The 15,826-nt window shown below is 42.3% G+C and overlaps 1 protein-coding gene across 1 annotated transcript in view; it reads right to left on the bottom strand.

Annotated features, from left to right (window-relative positions):
- The window catches only part of CRIM1 (cysteine rich transmembrane BMP regulator 1), a 314,546-nt gene that overhangs the window by 170,261 nt on the left and 128,459 nt on the right, over positions 1-15,826 (bottom strand). The window contains exon 3 of the mRNA XM_030557098.1: positions 6,851-7,093. Coding sequence (XP_030412958.1) covers positions 6,851-7,093 — 243 coding nt within the window. The remainder of the gene's footprint in view (positions 1-6,850; positions 7,094-15,826) is intronic.

Raw genomic sequence — 15,826 nt, 5'->3', positions numbered from 1 at the left:
CACGACCCCCCCATGTAATCACCTTGTGACCCCCTGTGAGGTCCCAATCCCCCATTTGAAAACCCTCAATCTACATGGACACTGTGTTACCCTAAATACCTTGAGATCAGCCCTACATCTCTTGTGGAAATGGAGTTATGTCGGTGTAGTAGGGCACTTACATTGGCAGGAGCAAGACTAGTATAGATGCTGACATAAATTAGGTCAACCTAACTCTGCACTGTAGACCAAGCCTGTAATTGATCAATAGTTAGAAGGGATGATTATGCATTAGGTATCTAAGTAAGGATGACTGAAATGCAAGACCTATAGGCTAAGGCCTATAAAATTTTAGCTTAGCTATTTTAGGCCTTAGAGATAAGAAATACTGACATAAGTAAGTGACTGAAGAATAACCTGATGCCATAAGATGATGGGAAAAGATATACCAAGAAGTGAAACCATGAAAAATTAGAAAGATAATTTTAGATGACAAAAATGCTCTACAGGCACATTTCTCTCTAACACCTGCCTTAACCACAGGGTACAGGTTTTGCGCCAATGCTGAGAATAAAAGGAAAGATACACAACCTACAGAAAACCTCAAGTTTTGGGGACACCAGGCCAATAGGGCAAAAGAGGGCTGACGCTTTCCTATACATCTGCAGAGCATAGGTATAGTCAAAAAAATCAAATTATAAAAAAAGGGTGCCCAGATTGGGAAAACTCAGCTCCCTACAAGAAAGTCCAGCAGGAACTATCCCTCTGCTGATGACCAATCCATGAGACCCCCATCAGACCCTAAAGGTATCTAAGAAGAGGTGAGTACAACTGTAGCTAGAATGTGTGTGGGGATATATCTAGGATTTAAATATGCTGTGAAATTCATAACTGTGCTGGTAACTTTCCAAGATATTAGCACTTGTTCTTGTGATTATATATGCTACTTTCCTTGGCCTTCGTGTGTTCTTATGTGCTCTAGATTTGAAACAACTGGCAGAGGTAACTGTTGAATTTGATACTGTAGCTGCCAAAGCTGGACCCACAGATATTATAATACAAGATCATTAAATTTACTTTAAATAAAAATAAAAGGCTACATGGCAAATGAGACACACACACACGCTGCACAGGAAGGTGAAAACTCACAGAGCTCACGGCAAATCTGATCTGGGGGAAATTTCTTCACGACCACTAATAAGACAATCAAGTAGATACTGAGCATGCGAGCAAGAATTAGCCAGCCACCTCCCCTCCCTGGACCCCTTCCCCGACAGAGAGAGAATACACAGTGCCATCTCAGAGCCCTGGCCCACCCCTCCAATGTCCCATCTGCAGCTATGGCCATCTCCTGATGATTCAAAGGAAGGACATTGAAAACAAACCCTCTCCAAATACAAGGGCAGGAGGCTGAAACCGTAAAGCATGAGCTTTAGGAACATGGATATAAACAAGAAATGAGCCCCCGGGCTGTTGAGCCTACTCCAAGTACTGATGATGCAGGGTGCTGAGTTTCACCTTTGATTTCAATGGGATTTCAATCACAATTGAAAGTTATTTGTATGTTCACATGAAGTGGGAAATGGACAAAGGTTGAACATGTTGCCCAGCTCTGAATGTTCCTTTGACTCATATGTAATGACTGCTTACTTGTTTTAAGTTTGGCAGATCCTCATTTTATGGCCTATGAAAATCTTCAGATTTAGGAAGTATCTCTCTTACTCTTCCTATATACAGAATCATAGACTTGTAGAACTGGAAGGGACCTCGAGAGGGTACCAAGTCCAGACCCCTGCACTCAAGGCAGGATTAAACTAGAAATTTGAGGGAGATGGTTGGGAGATGTTCGGGAGATCTCCAAGCCGGAATTTAACCTTGAGAGGAAGTAAACAAAGTAAGAGGGGATGCAGCCGTGGACAGAAGAAGAATTGGCATAAGGAGGAAGGATAGTGTAGATAACAGACTAACAGGTGGTGATGGTGGTAGAATGTCTGTGCCTAACAGGGTACAGAATGTGAGTGAGGCCAAACGGCAAAAATTAAGATGTCTGTACACTAATGCGAGGAGCCTAGGGAACAAAATGGAGGAACTAGAGCTAGTGGTGCAGGAAGTGAAACCAGATATTATAGGGATAACAGAAACGTGGTGGAATAGTAGTCATGACTGGAGTACAGGTATTGAAGGCTATGTGCTGTTTAGAAAAGAGAGAAATAAAGGCAAAGGTGGTGGAGTAGCGTTGTACATCAATGAGAAGGTTAACTGTAAAGAAATAAGAAGTGATGGAATGGACAAGACAGTCTGTCTGGCCAAAATCACACTGGGAAAGAAAGTTACTAAAGCCTCCCCTGAGATAGTGCTTGGGGTGTGCTACAGACCGCCGGGATCTGATTTGGATATGGATAGAGAACTCTTTAATGTTTTTAAGGAAGTAAACACTAATGGGAAATGTGTAATCATGGGAGACTTTAACTTCCCAGATATAGACTAGAGTACAAGTGCTAGCAAGAATAGTAGGGCTCAGATTTTTCTGGTTGTGATAGCTGATGGATTCCTTCACCAAGCAGTTGAAGAACCGACAAGAGGGGATGCCATTTTAGATTTGGTTTTGGTGAGCAGTGAGGACCTCATAGAAGAAATGGTTGTAGGGGACAACCTTGGTTCGAGTGATCATGAGCTAATTCAGTTCAAACTAGATGGAAGGATAAACAAAAATAGATCTGGGACTAGGGTTTTTGATTTCAAAAGGGCTAACTTTAAAGGATTATGGAAATTAGTTAGGGAAGTGGATTGGACTGAAGAACTTGTGGATCTAAATGCAGAAAAGGCCTGGAATTACTTTAAGTCACAGCTGCAGAAACTATCGGAAGCCTGCATCCCAAGAAAGGGGAAAAAAACCATAGGCAGGAGTTGTAGCTCAAGCTGGATGAGCAATCATCTCAGAGAGGTGATTAAGAAAAAGCAGAAAGCCTACAAGGAGTGGAAGAAGGGTGGGATTAGCAAGGAAAGCTATCTTAGTGAGGTCAGAACATGTAGGGATAAAGTGAGAAAGGCTAAAAGCCAAGTAGAGTTGAACCTTGCAAAGGGAATTAAAACCAATAGTAAAAGGTTCTGTAGCCATATAAATAAGAAGAAAACAAAGAAAGAAGAAGTGGGACCGCTACACATTGAGGATGGAAAGGAGGTTAAGGATAACCTAGGCATGGCCCAATATCTAAATAAGTACTTTGCCTCAGTCTTTAATAAGGCTAATGGGGAGCTTAGAAGTAATGGAAGGATGACAAACGGCAATGAGGATATGAAGGTGGATATTACCACATCTGAGGTAGAAGCCATACTTAAACAGCTTAAGGGGACAAAATTGGAGGGCCTGGACAACCTTCATCCGAGAATATTAAAGGAACTGGCGCATGAAATTGCAAGCCCGTTAGCGAGAATTTTTAATGAATCAGTAAACTCAGGGTTGTACCGTACGACTGGAGAACTGCTAACGTAGTTCCTATCTTTAAGAAAGGGAGAAAGAGTGATCCGAGTAACTATAGGCCTGTTAGTTTGACATCTGTAGTATGTAAGGTCTTGGAAAAAAATTTGAAGGAGAAAGTAGTTAAGGACATTGAGGTCAATGGTAATTGGGACAAAGTACAACATGGTTTTACTAAAGGTAGATCGTGCCAAACCAACCTGATCTCCTTCTTTGAGAAGGTGACAGATTATTTAGACAAAGGAAATGCGGTAGACCTAATTTACCTCCATTTCAGTAAGGCATTTGACACGGTTCCACATGCGGAATTATTAGTCAAATTGGAAAAGATGGGATCAATATGAGAAGTGAAAGGTGGATAAGGAACTGGCTAAAGGGGAAACTACAACAGGTTGCACTGAAGGGTGAAAGGCTGGAAGGAGGTTACTAGTGGAGTTCCTCAAGGATCGGTTCTGGGACCAATCTTATTTAACCTTTTTATTACTGACCTTGGCACAAAAAGCGGGAATGTGCTAATAAAGTTCGCGGATGACACAAAGCTGGGAGGTATTGTTAACACGGAGAAGGACCGGGATATCATACAGGAAGATCTGGACGACGTTGTAAACTGGAGTAATAGTAATAGGATGAAATTTAATAGTGAAGAGTGCAAGGTCATGCACTTAGGGATTAATAATAAGAACTTTAGATATAGATTGGGGACGCATCAGTCGGAAGCAACTGAGGAGGAGAAGGACCTTGGGGTATTGGTAGATCACAGGATGACTATGAGCCGCCAATGTGATATGGCCGTTAAAAAAGCTAATGCGGTTTTAGGATGCATCAGGCGAGGTATTTCCAGCAAAGATAAGGAGGTGTTAGTACCATTATATAAGGCGCTGGTGAGACCCCACCTGGAATACTGTGTGCAGTTCTGGTCTCCCATGTTTAAGAAGGATGAATTCAAACTGGAACAGGTTCAGAGACGGGCTACTAGGATGATCCGAGGAATGGAAAACCTGTCATATGAAAGGAGACTCAAAGAGCTTGGCTTGTTTAGTCTAGCCAAAAGAAGGTTGAGGGGGGATATGCTTGCTCTTTATAAATATATCAGAGGGATTAATATTAGGGAGGGAGAGGAATTATTTAAGCTTAGTACCAATCTAGATACAAGAACGAATGGGTATAAACTGGACACTAGGAAGTTTAGACTTGAAATTAGACAAAGGTTTCTATACCATTAGAGGAGTGAAGTTCTGGAACAGCCTTCCGGGGGAATAGTGGGGGCAAAAGACATATCTGGCTTTAAGATTAAGCTTGATAAATTTATGGAAGGGATGGTATGATGGGAGAGCCTAATTTTGGCAACTGATCTTTAATTATCGCCAGATAAGTATGCCCAGTGGTTGGTGATGGGATGTTGGATGGGATGGGATCTGAGTTACTGCAGAGAATTCTTTTCTGAGTGCTGGCTGCTGAGTCTTGCCCACATGCTCAGGGTTTAGCTGATCGCCATATTTGGGGTTGGGAAGGAATTTTCCTCCAGGGCAGATTGGCAGAGGCCCTGAAGGTTTTTCACCTTCCCCTGCAGCGTGGGGCATGAGTCACTTGCTGGTGGATTCTCTGCAGCTTGAGGTCTTCAAACCACAATTTGAAGACTTCAATAACTCAGGCATAGGTTAGGGGTTTGTTATAGAAGTGGATGGATTGGGTTCTGTGGCCTGCTTTGTGCAGGGGGTCGGACTAGATGATCACATTGGTCCCTTCTGACCCTAGAATCTATTAATCTAGGATTAAGTATAAGAATATCCGTGACACGCATTTGTCTAAACTCCCTTAATAAGATCTCCAATGATGGAGATTCCGCAACCTCCCTAGGAAATTTATTCCAGTGCTTAACCACCCTGACAGTTAGAAAGTTTTTCCTAATGTCTAACCTAAATCACTCTTACTGCAATTTAAGTCCATTGCTTCTTGTCCTATCCTCAGAGGTTAAAGAGAACAATTTTTCTTCCTCCTCCTTGCAACAACCTTTTATGTATTTGAAAACTTATATCCCCCCCCATCAGTCTTCTCTTCTCCAGACTAAACAAATTTTTTTCCTATCTTCCCTTATAGGTCATGTTTTTTAGACCCTTTTAAATCTTTTTTGTTGCTTTTCTCTGGATTTTCTCCAATTTGTCCACATCTTTCTTGAAATGTGGCACCCAAAACTGGATACTATACTCCAGCCAAGGCTTAATCAATGTGGAATAGAGCGAAATAATTATTTCTTGTGTCTCGCTTACAACACTCCTGCCAATACATCCCAGTCTGATGTTTGCTTTTTTTGCAACAGTGTTACACTACTGACTCAGATCTGTGATCCACTATGACCCCCAGATCCTTTTCTGCAGTACTCCTTCCTATGCAGTCATTTCCCATTTTGTGTGTGCAACTGATTGTTCCTTCTTTCTTTCCTTCCTTCCTCAGTGGAGTACTTTGCATTTGTCCTTAAGGAATTTCATCCTATTTACTTCAGACCATTTCTCCAGATCATTTTGAATTTTAATATTGTGCTCCAAAACTCTCGCAACCCCTCCCAGCTTGTTATTGTCTGCAAACTTTATAAGTTTACTCTCTATATCATTATCTAAATCATTGTTGAAGATATTTAACAGAACTGGAATCAGAACTGATTCCTGTCGGACCCCTCTTGATATGCCCCTCCAGCATGACTGTGAACCACTGATAACTACTCCGTCAGATTCGTTTTCCAAGTTATGCACCCACCTTATAGTAGCTCCATCCAGGTTGTATTTCACTAGTTTGTTTATGAGAAGGTCATGCAAGACAGTATCAAAAGCCTTACTAAAGTCAAGATTATCACATCTGCCACTTCCCCCCATCCACAAGGCCTCTTACCCTGTCAAAGAAAGCTATTAGGTTGGTTTGACATGATTTGTTCTTACAAATCCATGCTGACTGTTACTTATCACCTTATTCTCTTCTAGCTGTCTGCAAACTGATTGCTTCATTAAATAGTAAATGCAGTCCTCTCAGTAAGAAAAGGAACTTCTTGGAAGTTGCATGTGTTCTGCTTAACCTGCATATCGGATACGTTGTTTTTGCAAAAATATTTATGGTAGTATAAACCATCCTCTCTTATAGGTCTCCCTCCACCCCTTTAAGTTTATCTTGGCAGAGAAAGAAATATTTATTTAAACAAGTTTGGGGCAGGCGGTTAGATGGATGTTGTTCCAGTGATGTGCAGTGGACTGTTATTGATGATATAATGCTTGTAATAGGATATTCAGAATATTTTACATTGTTTACAGTGTAGTCTGTACTGGAAATCATTTATATTATACATTATGATTCTTAGATATAGACGATGGGAAAAATTTCAACATAAAAAATGGCACCCATTTTTACCTGGTTTACATTCGTAGAGATCACAGCACTCCCCTGGTTTCCCTGATGCTTTAGAAACCAATATATTCAAGTAGCCTGGTTGGCAAACTTTCCTCAAGCAACCTGCAGGGTTGCACACACAGCGGCTTGGAAGTGGACAGCATTCCCCTGGAGGAGCATAACCTTCAATCAAAATGGAATCTTCTGGACAGCGAGGAGAAAACTGGACCTCACAGCGGGCTTTGGAGCAGTCAGGTTTCTCTTCTGAAAAGGAGAGAGAAATCAGCATACTTCGTATGTCAGTAAAACACTGTTCAGATGTTTAAGCTGCACAGCACTGCTTTGACAAGCCTGAAGGCTATTACCCTTGCAGTTGATGTGCCACAAGAAAAATAAGAATTGGCTAACATCAACCAAGCTTAACAGCAGCACTGGGATCTACCAAAGTAGAACTATAAATAGAAGATGATAAATGTATGTTCAATATATTTTACTAACACTTTATTTGCCTTTTTTTATTCTTTAGTACTGCAGAATGTAGTGAAACTAAATGTTTATTTGGCTCCAATGATAAAAAAATACAACCCCTCTCTCTCTATAACTATAGATAAGCCTAGTAACAATGCCTGTAGTTAATGTTGTCTAAGTCTTTCCATACTAAAAACTGGTTTTCAGTAGTTTATAACTTTGTAAACTTCAGCTGCTTGAACTGAAATTTCCCATGCTAGAGTCTGTCTCAGGTTAATTTTTAAGTTTCAGCAAAAACAGTTCAGCCATTTCCAAGATAGGGAAAAATAAGCTATTTTGCCCATGTTAAAAAATTCATACTGTTTCATTAAGAAGTTCTGAAGCCTCCGTGCTTTGGAGCAGAGACCTGAAATTTGGCTGGGGGAAGAGAGGTCATTCTGGTATCAGGGATGTGCCTTTTTCTGTCCCAATAAAAATCCACCCCCATTTAGCCAAGTTATAAGCCTCCAAAAAGAGCAATTCATACACATTCAGAAGAGACTTGCAGAGTTTGGCAGCTATGTATTCTGAAGATTCTTTCTGCATTAGACCTGCTTCTGCCCAGAGCTGCAGTATATGAGAGAGACTCTTCCTGCATCTGCTCTTCCTAACACAGCTAGGGCCATGGAGACCCTTCTGCACGCTCAATAGTGCCCCTGCTAGTGTCCAGGAAGAGGATGCGGTCTCACTACAATGCAGAGGGGTGAGGGGCAGAGGGCACAGACAAGCTGGGAAGGTGAGACAGGGAAATATGTGGAGTTGGATGGGGTAACAAAGCAAGTGGGGCAACAAAGCAAGTGAGGCAGATACAAGCTGGTGGAAATGGGCCAGAAAGGAGGCAAAGACAAGCTTGGGAGGGGAAGGTGCATGGCTGAAAAAGCTTATGAAGGTAGAGGGGTAAGAGAGAGATAGGCTGTGAGGGTTCATAGGGGCAAGCTGGGTGGGTAAAGATGGGTCTTCAACCAGTAGTGTACAGGCCTTTCCCAAAACCTGGGAAGCAAAGATTCCAGAATCTCAACATTTCTCTGCTGTTTAGAAAATAATGAAACCCACTGACAAAGCCTGCATCTAACCCGCCTCTAAATGGCTGGTCTACAAAGAGAGTAACAGCCTGCGATTTAGATCAGTTACTCCACTAACTCAGGCGGTAGAAGTCTGTACTGTGGATCCAACTTTGCTGATGATTCAGTATCATTCCAGATACTGGTATTTCAGTGGGGGTTTTTAACAGAAATTAGGCAATTATATATTTAACAATACATTGAAAGAAAGTTATGGTTACGTGAGATAGTATTTTCTGACTTTTGAGATTTCAGCCTCTCTTCCTGCTCCCCCATATGGCATCTGGGAGGCCCTGTCCTTAGGGAATGTCTGGACCCTCTTTCCCTGCCACCACGTTGGATCCAAGGGGAGCCTTGCCCTACTAAAGGGTCTGGGCCATTCTCTCAGTCCCCCTCACATGAGCTGGATTCTGTGGGACCCTGCCCCTCAAAGTGTCTGAGCCCTTCTCCCTCCCCCCACCATCTAGAATCTGGGGGATCCTTGCCTTATGGGGGATGTGAACCCCTCTCCCTGCATTCTGTGCATGTGACAGGATCTAGGGAGAGGCTGTCACTGTGGAGTATCTGAGCCTCTCTCCCTACACCCTACAGAAGACAGGATATGGCCCTGTAACTCTGAGGGGGACTGACCAGGTGGGTTCCCAAGATATAAGCCCCTGTGGAAAAATAGTTTTTCTTAAAGTTTACAGACTCAATTGTTTTTGTGCAAATCTGACCCCTAAAGTGCTAAATGGTTAATGGGACTGGTCACTGAGGAGGAGGGTACATGTTGGAGGAGGTTGGTTATTTGCAGGCTGGGTCTTCTTTCAGATGCTTAAAGTTACTATAACCACCATGAAATAAAACTGTCAAGATTTGGGGGCCTAGATTATGCTGAGATTTCCCTTAGCGGCCCTGTGAGCAACTTCAAATATTTCAAAGCATGACCATTATACCCATTCTACTGTAACAAAATATATCAGGTGGGATGGAGCACATGGAAATCTCAGAACAACCTAAGGAACTTAAGTGGAAAGAACAGCAGACTAGGACTTGGAAAATCTGGGCTCTGTTCCCAGCTCTGCTACTGATCTTCTAGGTGACACTTGGCAAATCACTTCACCTCTCTGTGCCTCATTTTCCCTATCAGTATAATGGGGATGAGGTTTTCCTCCTTAGTAAAATGCTTTGAGATCTACTGTTGAAAAGTGCTACATAAGAGCTCAGTATTATAATAATTACCTGCCCACAGTAGCATTTCAACTGCAAGCCTTCATGAGAAATACGACTGCCTAAATAAGCACTTATTTCTACCAACACAATTTCTCTTTGCAATTAAAAAAAATTCATTCATGCAGAGTTAATGTTGTCCATTGATATCTCATGCCCTTTCAGAAAGTTAAATTCTGCAAAACTCAAACTTCTGAAAACAAGGAAATACAGAGTTAAGGTATATAGCCACTCAACCGTTATCTTTGAATGATGCTTCAATATGCTCATAATGAATTTCCTCACACACTGCCTGTGCACTGTACCCTACAGGAGCTACCTGTACCTACCCTAAACTCAGACACTTAACCTAATCCACAGAAAGAAGACCATATCTGCAACCTTTCCATCTTTATGCACCCGATGCCACCTATACTTTCACTTTCCCTTCATTACACCCACAGATCATACTCAGCTCCCACCTTACTGCTGATAATCCCCATGGCAAGATGTCTTCTGTGTCCTGCTACTGATGCAACTCCCACAAACCAGCACAGAAATGAATCATACTGGAACTCTCAAGATACACATACACCTCTCTCTCTCTCACACCCCTCTCAGATTACCTCATATCACAATCACAGCTCTGCAAAATTGCTCCAACTAATCCCTCCATCATTCAACACAGCTACATACAATACAGTGGGTATGTTCACACTACCCGCCGGATCGGGGGATACCGATCGATCTATCAGAGATTGATTCATCATGTCTCGTCTAGACATGATAAATCAATCCCTGAACGTGCTCCCCCTTGACTCCAGAACTCCAACAGGGTGAGAGGCGGAAGCAGAGTCGACAGGGGATCTGCGGCCATCGATCCCACACCCTGAGGACAGGGGGTAAGTTGATCTAAGATACGTTGACTTCAGTTATGCTATTCTCGTAGCTGAAGTTGCGTATCTTAGATCGACCCCACCCCCCAGTGCAGACCAGGCCAGTGAATGCAGCTGGTATGCATGCAGATAATCCCCAGAGATTACCACCAGCTTCAGGAGGTAAGACTGGTTAGGCACGTACCTTAACTCTTCATTTCCTGGTTTTCAGAAGTTTGAGATACCATCAGGTAACCTTAACTCTGTGTTAGTGTTTTGTCAGTGAACAGTGAAAGATAAACAAGTTTGTAATACAGCCTAAAACATGTAAATAGTTTGATATAGGTGCTAGAACTAGGCATGCTGTGGAGGGGGGATGCAGCTGAACCCCCTGGCTTGAAGTGGTTTCCATCATATACAGGGTTTACAGTTTGGTTTCAGGCTCTCAGCACCTCCACTATCCAAATTGTTCCAGCACCCCTGTAGTTCAGCGTAGATATTCTTTCCTAAGGCTCCACAAAAGTCATTTCCATTCTGCTCTCTCTATCATCATGTTTTTATCTTTAATCTTTTCCTTTTAATAAAAACACCAGGGCTACAGGCTGCCCTTGAAACTTTAGAAAATTCTCTTCCATTTGTGGATTCAGAGAACACTAGTAGTTCCCTGAAAAAACTAGAGTTAGTTCAATAGGCTTGGAACATTTTATAAACTAAACAACTTTACAATTATTTCTACTTGCATGGCATCACTGCTGATAAAGGAAAGATATCCGTGAACCTGAAGACCCAATTGGGTTTTACCAGATACCACAGAAGATGAAAAAAAGATGACTGAAGACTAGAGGAAACCAGATTGATAACCAGATATAAAGTTTAACTAGTACTACTTGCTTGGTTTCCTTTCCACTGTTTCTTATATGTTTGTCTGTTTGCCTAAAAACTGATTGAGAGATACAGTATATGCAGGACCGGTGCTAGGGGTTTTAGCGCCCTAGGTGCACGGCAATTTCGCCACCCCGCACGTTGGTCCCGTGGCTCCGGTGGAGCTGCTGCAGTTGTGGCTGCGGACGGTCGGCTGCTCCGCGGCTCTGGTGGAGCTGCCACAGTGGTGCCTGCGGGAGGTCCACTGGAGCCGTGCGAGCAGCCGACCATCCACAGGCACGACTGCAGCAGCTCCACCAGAGCCGCGGACCAGGGGCCCTCCACAGGCACGACTGCGTTAGGTTCACCGGAGCTGCCTGCTACCCCCTCCGGTAAAACGCCGCCCACCAATAATCCTGGCACCGTAGGCGATTGCCTAGGCTGCCTAAATGGAAGCGCCGGCCCTAAGTATATGGTTTGAATCGGTAGAATTACATACATTTAATAAGATTTGCAATCTTGTTTTCATATTTTAATTTTAGTGAAATTGTTTGGATTGAAGCGTTCCCATGAAATGTTGAAAACCAAAACAATGTTAGTTTAATCAGATAATGTCACATACACAACTATGACCATGAAAAGCACTGTTGCTACCAGTTATATAATTGCAACAAATCTTGTACAAAATGTGCCATGGAAAGGTTATGATTTGCTGAAGATGATTATGCTATTTGTATGCACGTATCATTTTTGTATTTGAAGCTATGAGTATTGGATCTATACCTGGATTTCAAATGCTTGCTCCAGGGGTAATGCCCACAACGCATTTAGCCTGCATATCATGGAAGGACTATTCAAATTAAGTGGCTCATCAAGGAACACTTACCTCACAATAGACCATGGGAGATGCCTCTCTCTCATAATGGACTTTCCTGTTATGATTAAGTGAAGTCATGCATGGGCATGTGACTTGCCCATGTGACTCCAAACACCATCTTGCTACCTGTAATTTTCCACTAGCTGTGCTGAGGGCTTTGTTTGAAACTATAGATTTCCCTTACAGGGCAGAAGTTATAAAAAGATGCTGGAAACATCTCAGGTTTTGCCTCTTTCCTGCTCCAGCCTCTGGACTATGGATTTATACTAATGGGAGCATTCTAACCAAGCGACTGAGGAGCCTTCCTATGATTTGGAAGCAAACAGTCTTGACTTAAGCCAGCAGTTTATTCCATCACTGCTACAAGCCTGATCCAAGAACTTTCCATTTATTGTATGTGTTTGATTCCGTAAATCAATTTTAAATCTCACCTTTCTTTCTTTTTTATAAATAAATCTTTAGATTTTAGATACTAAATGATTGGCAACAGCATGGTTAATGGGTAAGATCCAAGTTATATATTGGCCTGGGCGTGTGATCCTTTGGAATCTGAAGAACATTTTATTTGATGACATTGGTCTTAAAGAACTATTCATCTTTAAGTGTAGTATTTTTGGTGGTGATACAGGGACTGGAATGCCTATGGAAACTGCTTTTCTGACTTCTTGTTAGCCAGTATGGTGAAACAGAAGTTTACTTTTGTTGCTGGTCTGGCATATCTTATGTGAGAATAACTACCAGTTTTGGGATGTGTCTGCCCTATTTCTCAACAATTTGTCCTGAATTTGGTATTCTCAGCTGTGATCCACCGAGTCATACTGATCGTGTACAAGGATTCAATTTTCAAAATTGCCTACGTGACTTAGGATTCTAAATCTCACCGAAAGGCAACATGACTTAGGTTCCAAAGTCATTTAGTTACCTTGAAAAATTTTATTCAGGTCTAGGATCAGTACCTGCAATATAGATAACAAATACAAAGCTTTGGTTTACTTCTATATTGTCAAAATGAAGCAAAGCAGAAGCAATAATGCACTTTGCCAGAAGAGAACTACATTAAATTATTTTTTCTTGCTTACAGAAAAAATTTAAGAATATATTTTCTAACTGACCATTTTAAATGTAATAGTGTCTCATTTTATAGTCTTTCGCTCCCCCTAAAATAAAATACAAACCATGTCTGCTGACAAAACTGCTGTTGCTGCACATTCAAATGTGTTACCTCCAACTATTATTTAGTAATGATAAATTCTTTCAAACTGAACCTGCATGTTTAATCTTGCATAACTTATTATACTAAACACATGGTCATATTGAACATTGGTGAGTGACCAGGACAAATTACAAAAAGGCATAGTGTGTGAACAATAGCCTTATTTGCAAGTCAATATACTAGTTTTGGTATGTGATGGAGATCCTTTGTCTTGTGGAAATACTGTCCAACTGTAATCTAAACACTAGTTGTAGATTAACTCAAGCATATACTTTCATTTTGCCACTAAGTGGTTCAGTTCGGTCATCCACTGACAACCACATAAGAATGGCTGCTTCTGTCACCCGCCTCCCTCACCATTCTTCAGTCACACTTACCCTAGTTCCTTTCATCATACTGACTGCAACTTGTATCACATTACTGATTTAAATATGACATTTAACATAACAGTTTTTATCTTACAGAATGTCAATGACTGAAAATTTCATGCACAGGTGTTAGCAAGAGCCTCATAACATCCTGAGGACAGTTCCACCCATGCTAAATTTAAGTTAACTGCAAGACATCCAAAACACGTCAAACACAGGTCAAGATGTGGGACTGGACAGCAGGAGATTGTTCAAGAGTCAAGAAGTAAATCTGTGATCCTCTCACAGGTAATGGGAAAAGGGAAGGAGGAAACCTTCCAGAAGAAACACTCGCACAGGAGCCAGTGAAAGTTCGAAGATCACTCGGCCCTCACAAAAACCAACAAGTAGCTCAACTGAGCGGGAGCGCTGTAGGGAATAGAAAGCCTCCTCCAGGAGCGCTGGGTCAATAGAAAGAACTAGAGCTAAGCATATAATGGATCTTTCAGTTTGGTGGATGAATTGAAAAATTTGGAGGAAAAAACTGGTTCATTTCAAACTATGACTGAAATTTTCATTTTTGCCCCCTCAGCAAAATGAAAAATCAAAGATAAATTATTTTGTACTGAAAAAGACATTTTCTGACCCCAAACCATTTTTTTTGGCACTTCATTTAATGTTTTCAGGCATTTATCTTTTTAAAAACAAACCTAGCTAAACTTCTAAACCAGTGGGGGGCAACCTGCAGCCCATGGGCTGCACGTAACCCAGGGGCTAATCTGATTGCGTGCCGCAAGACATTTGACTGATGTTGACCATCTGCAAGCACAGCCCCCCCGCAACCCCCAGTGTCTGCAGTTTGCTGTTCCTGGCCAATGGAAGCTGAGGGAAGCAGCAGGCCGCAGCGATGTGCTGGCCACCGCTTCCTGCAGCTCCCACTGACTGGGAACGGCGAACTGCAGCCACTGGGAGCTGTGGGGAGCCGACATCAGCAAATGCCTTGCAGCCCACCATCATATTACCCTGATGGGCCGCAGGTTGCACACCATTGCTATAGAAGGAGCAGGAGACCATCGGTAGCAGAAAACAAAATTTTTGAGATAGAGTGGGCATTCCAGAGGAAGCATGAGAAGGGAAGTATACAGAGGCCCATGAGATATGTGAGCAAGTGTACAACAGGGTAGAAGAAGGGCTAGGGCAGATGTCACCAAAAGGAAGGAAGAGGAGACAGAGGAAGTTGTGAATGAGAGATGCAAAGGTTGGAGAAAAGGAAGTAAGTGAGCAGGGGCAGCTCCAGGCACCAGCACGCCAAGCACGTGCCTGAGGCGGCAAGCCATGGGGGACGCTCTGCTAGTCGCCACGAGGGCAGCAGGCAGGTTGCCTTTGGCAGCATCCCTGTGGAGGGTCCGCTGGTCCCGCGGCTTCGGCAGATCTCCCGTAGGCTGCCGCTGAAACCGTGGGACCGGGGACCTCTCGCAGGCAAGCCGCCGAAGGCAGCCTGCCTGCAATTCTTGGGGAGCAAAATATCTAGAGCCGCCTCTGTAAGTGAGCATAAAATACAGTTAGAAGAAGTGGTGGAGAGGAAGACTTAGGGGAATGGATATAGTGAGAAGCACAGATAAGTTGTTCCTGGTCATGGTTAATAACCTTCTACTGTATGAAAATTATTCAAAGAGTTAATTATGCTATGGATCAACTATGCAGAGAATTAGTTGAGATGAATCACTTCTGAAAAGAGTCAAATTCGCAGAAAAGCAATTATGATGAAATGCTTGTACCACTAGAATCATGGAGTGTTTATATTCTGAAAATATTTTTAAGTATGGTCTTTATATTAACACACAAACACATAATAAAGCCCAAATGCACTATCACTCACCACTGACAGCATCTACTTCCCGGGCACTAAGAGACATTAATCAATGTTTTATACTGATGCTGGTCCATCTATTTTGTAAAATGTATTACATTATGCTTTATCATTAACCTTCGTTTGTTCTTTTCCCCTATCACAGCCTTATAAGTGGAAGGAAGAGAGTATGGTTAAAAATTATTGCATATACATGCG

The sequence above is a fragment of the Gopherus evgoodei genome, chromosome 3, assembly GCF_007399415.2.
Source record: "Gopherus evgoodei ecotype Sinaloan lineage chromosome 3, rGopEvg1_v1.p, whole genome shotgun sequence".
Lineage (NCBI taxonomy): Eukaryota > Metazoa > Chordata > Testudines > Testudinidae > Gopherus > Gopherus evgoodei.
Note: the sequence above shows the minus strand (reverse complement) of the source record. Positions and strands in the feature narration are given on the sequence as shown.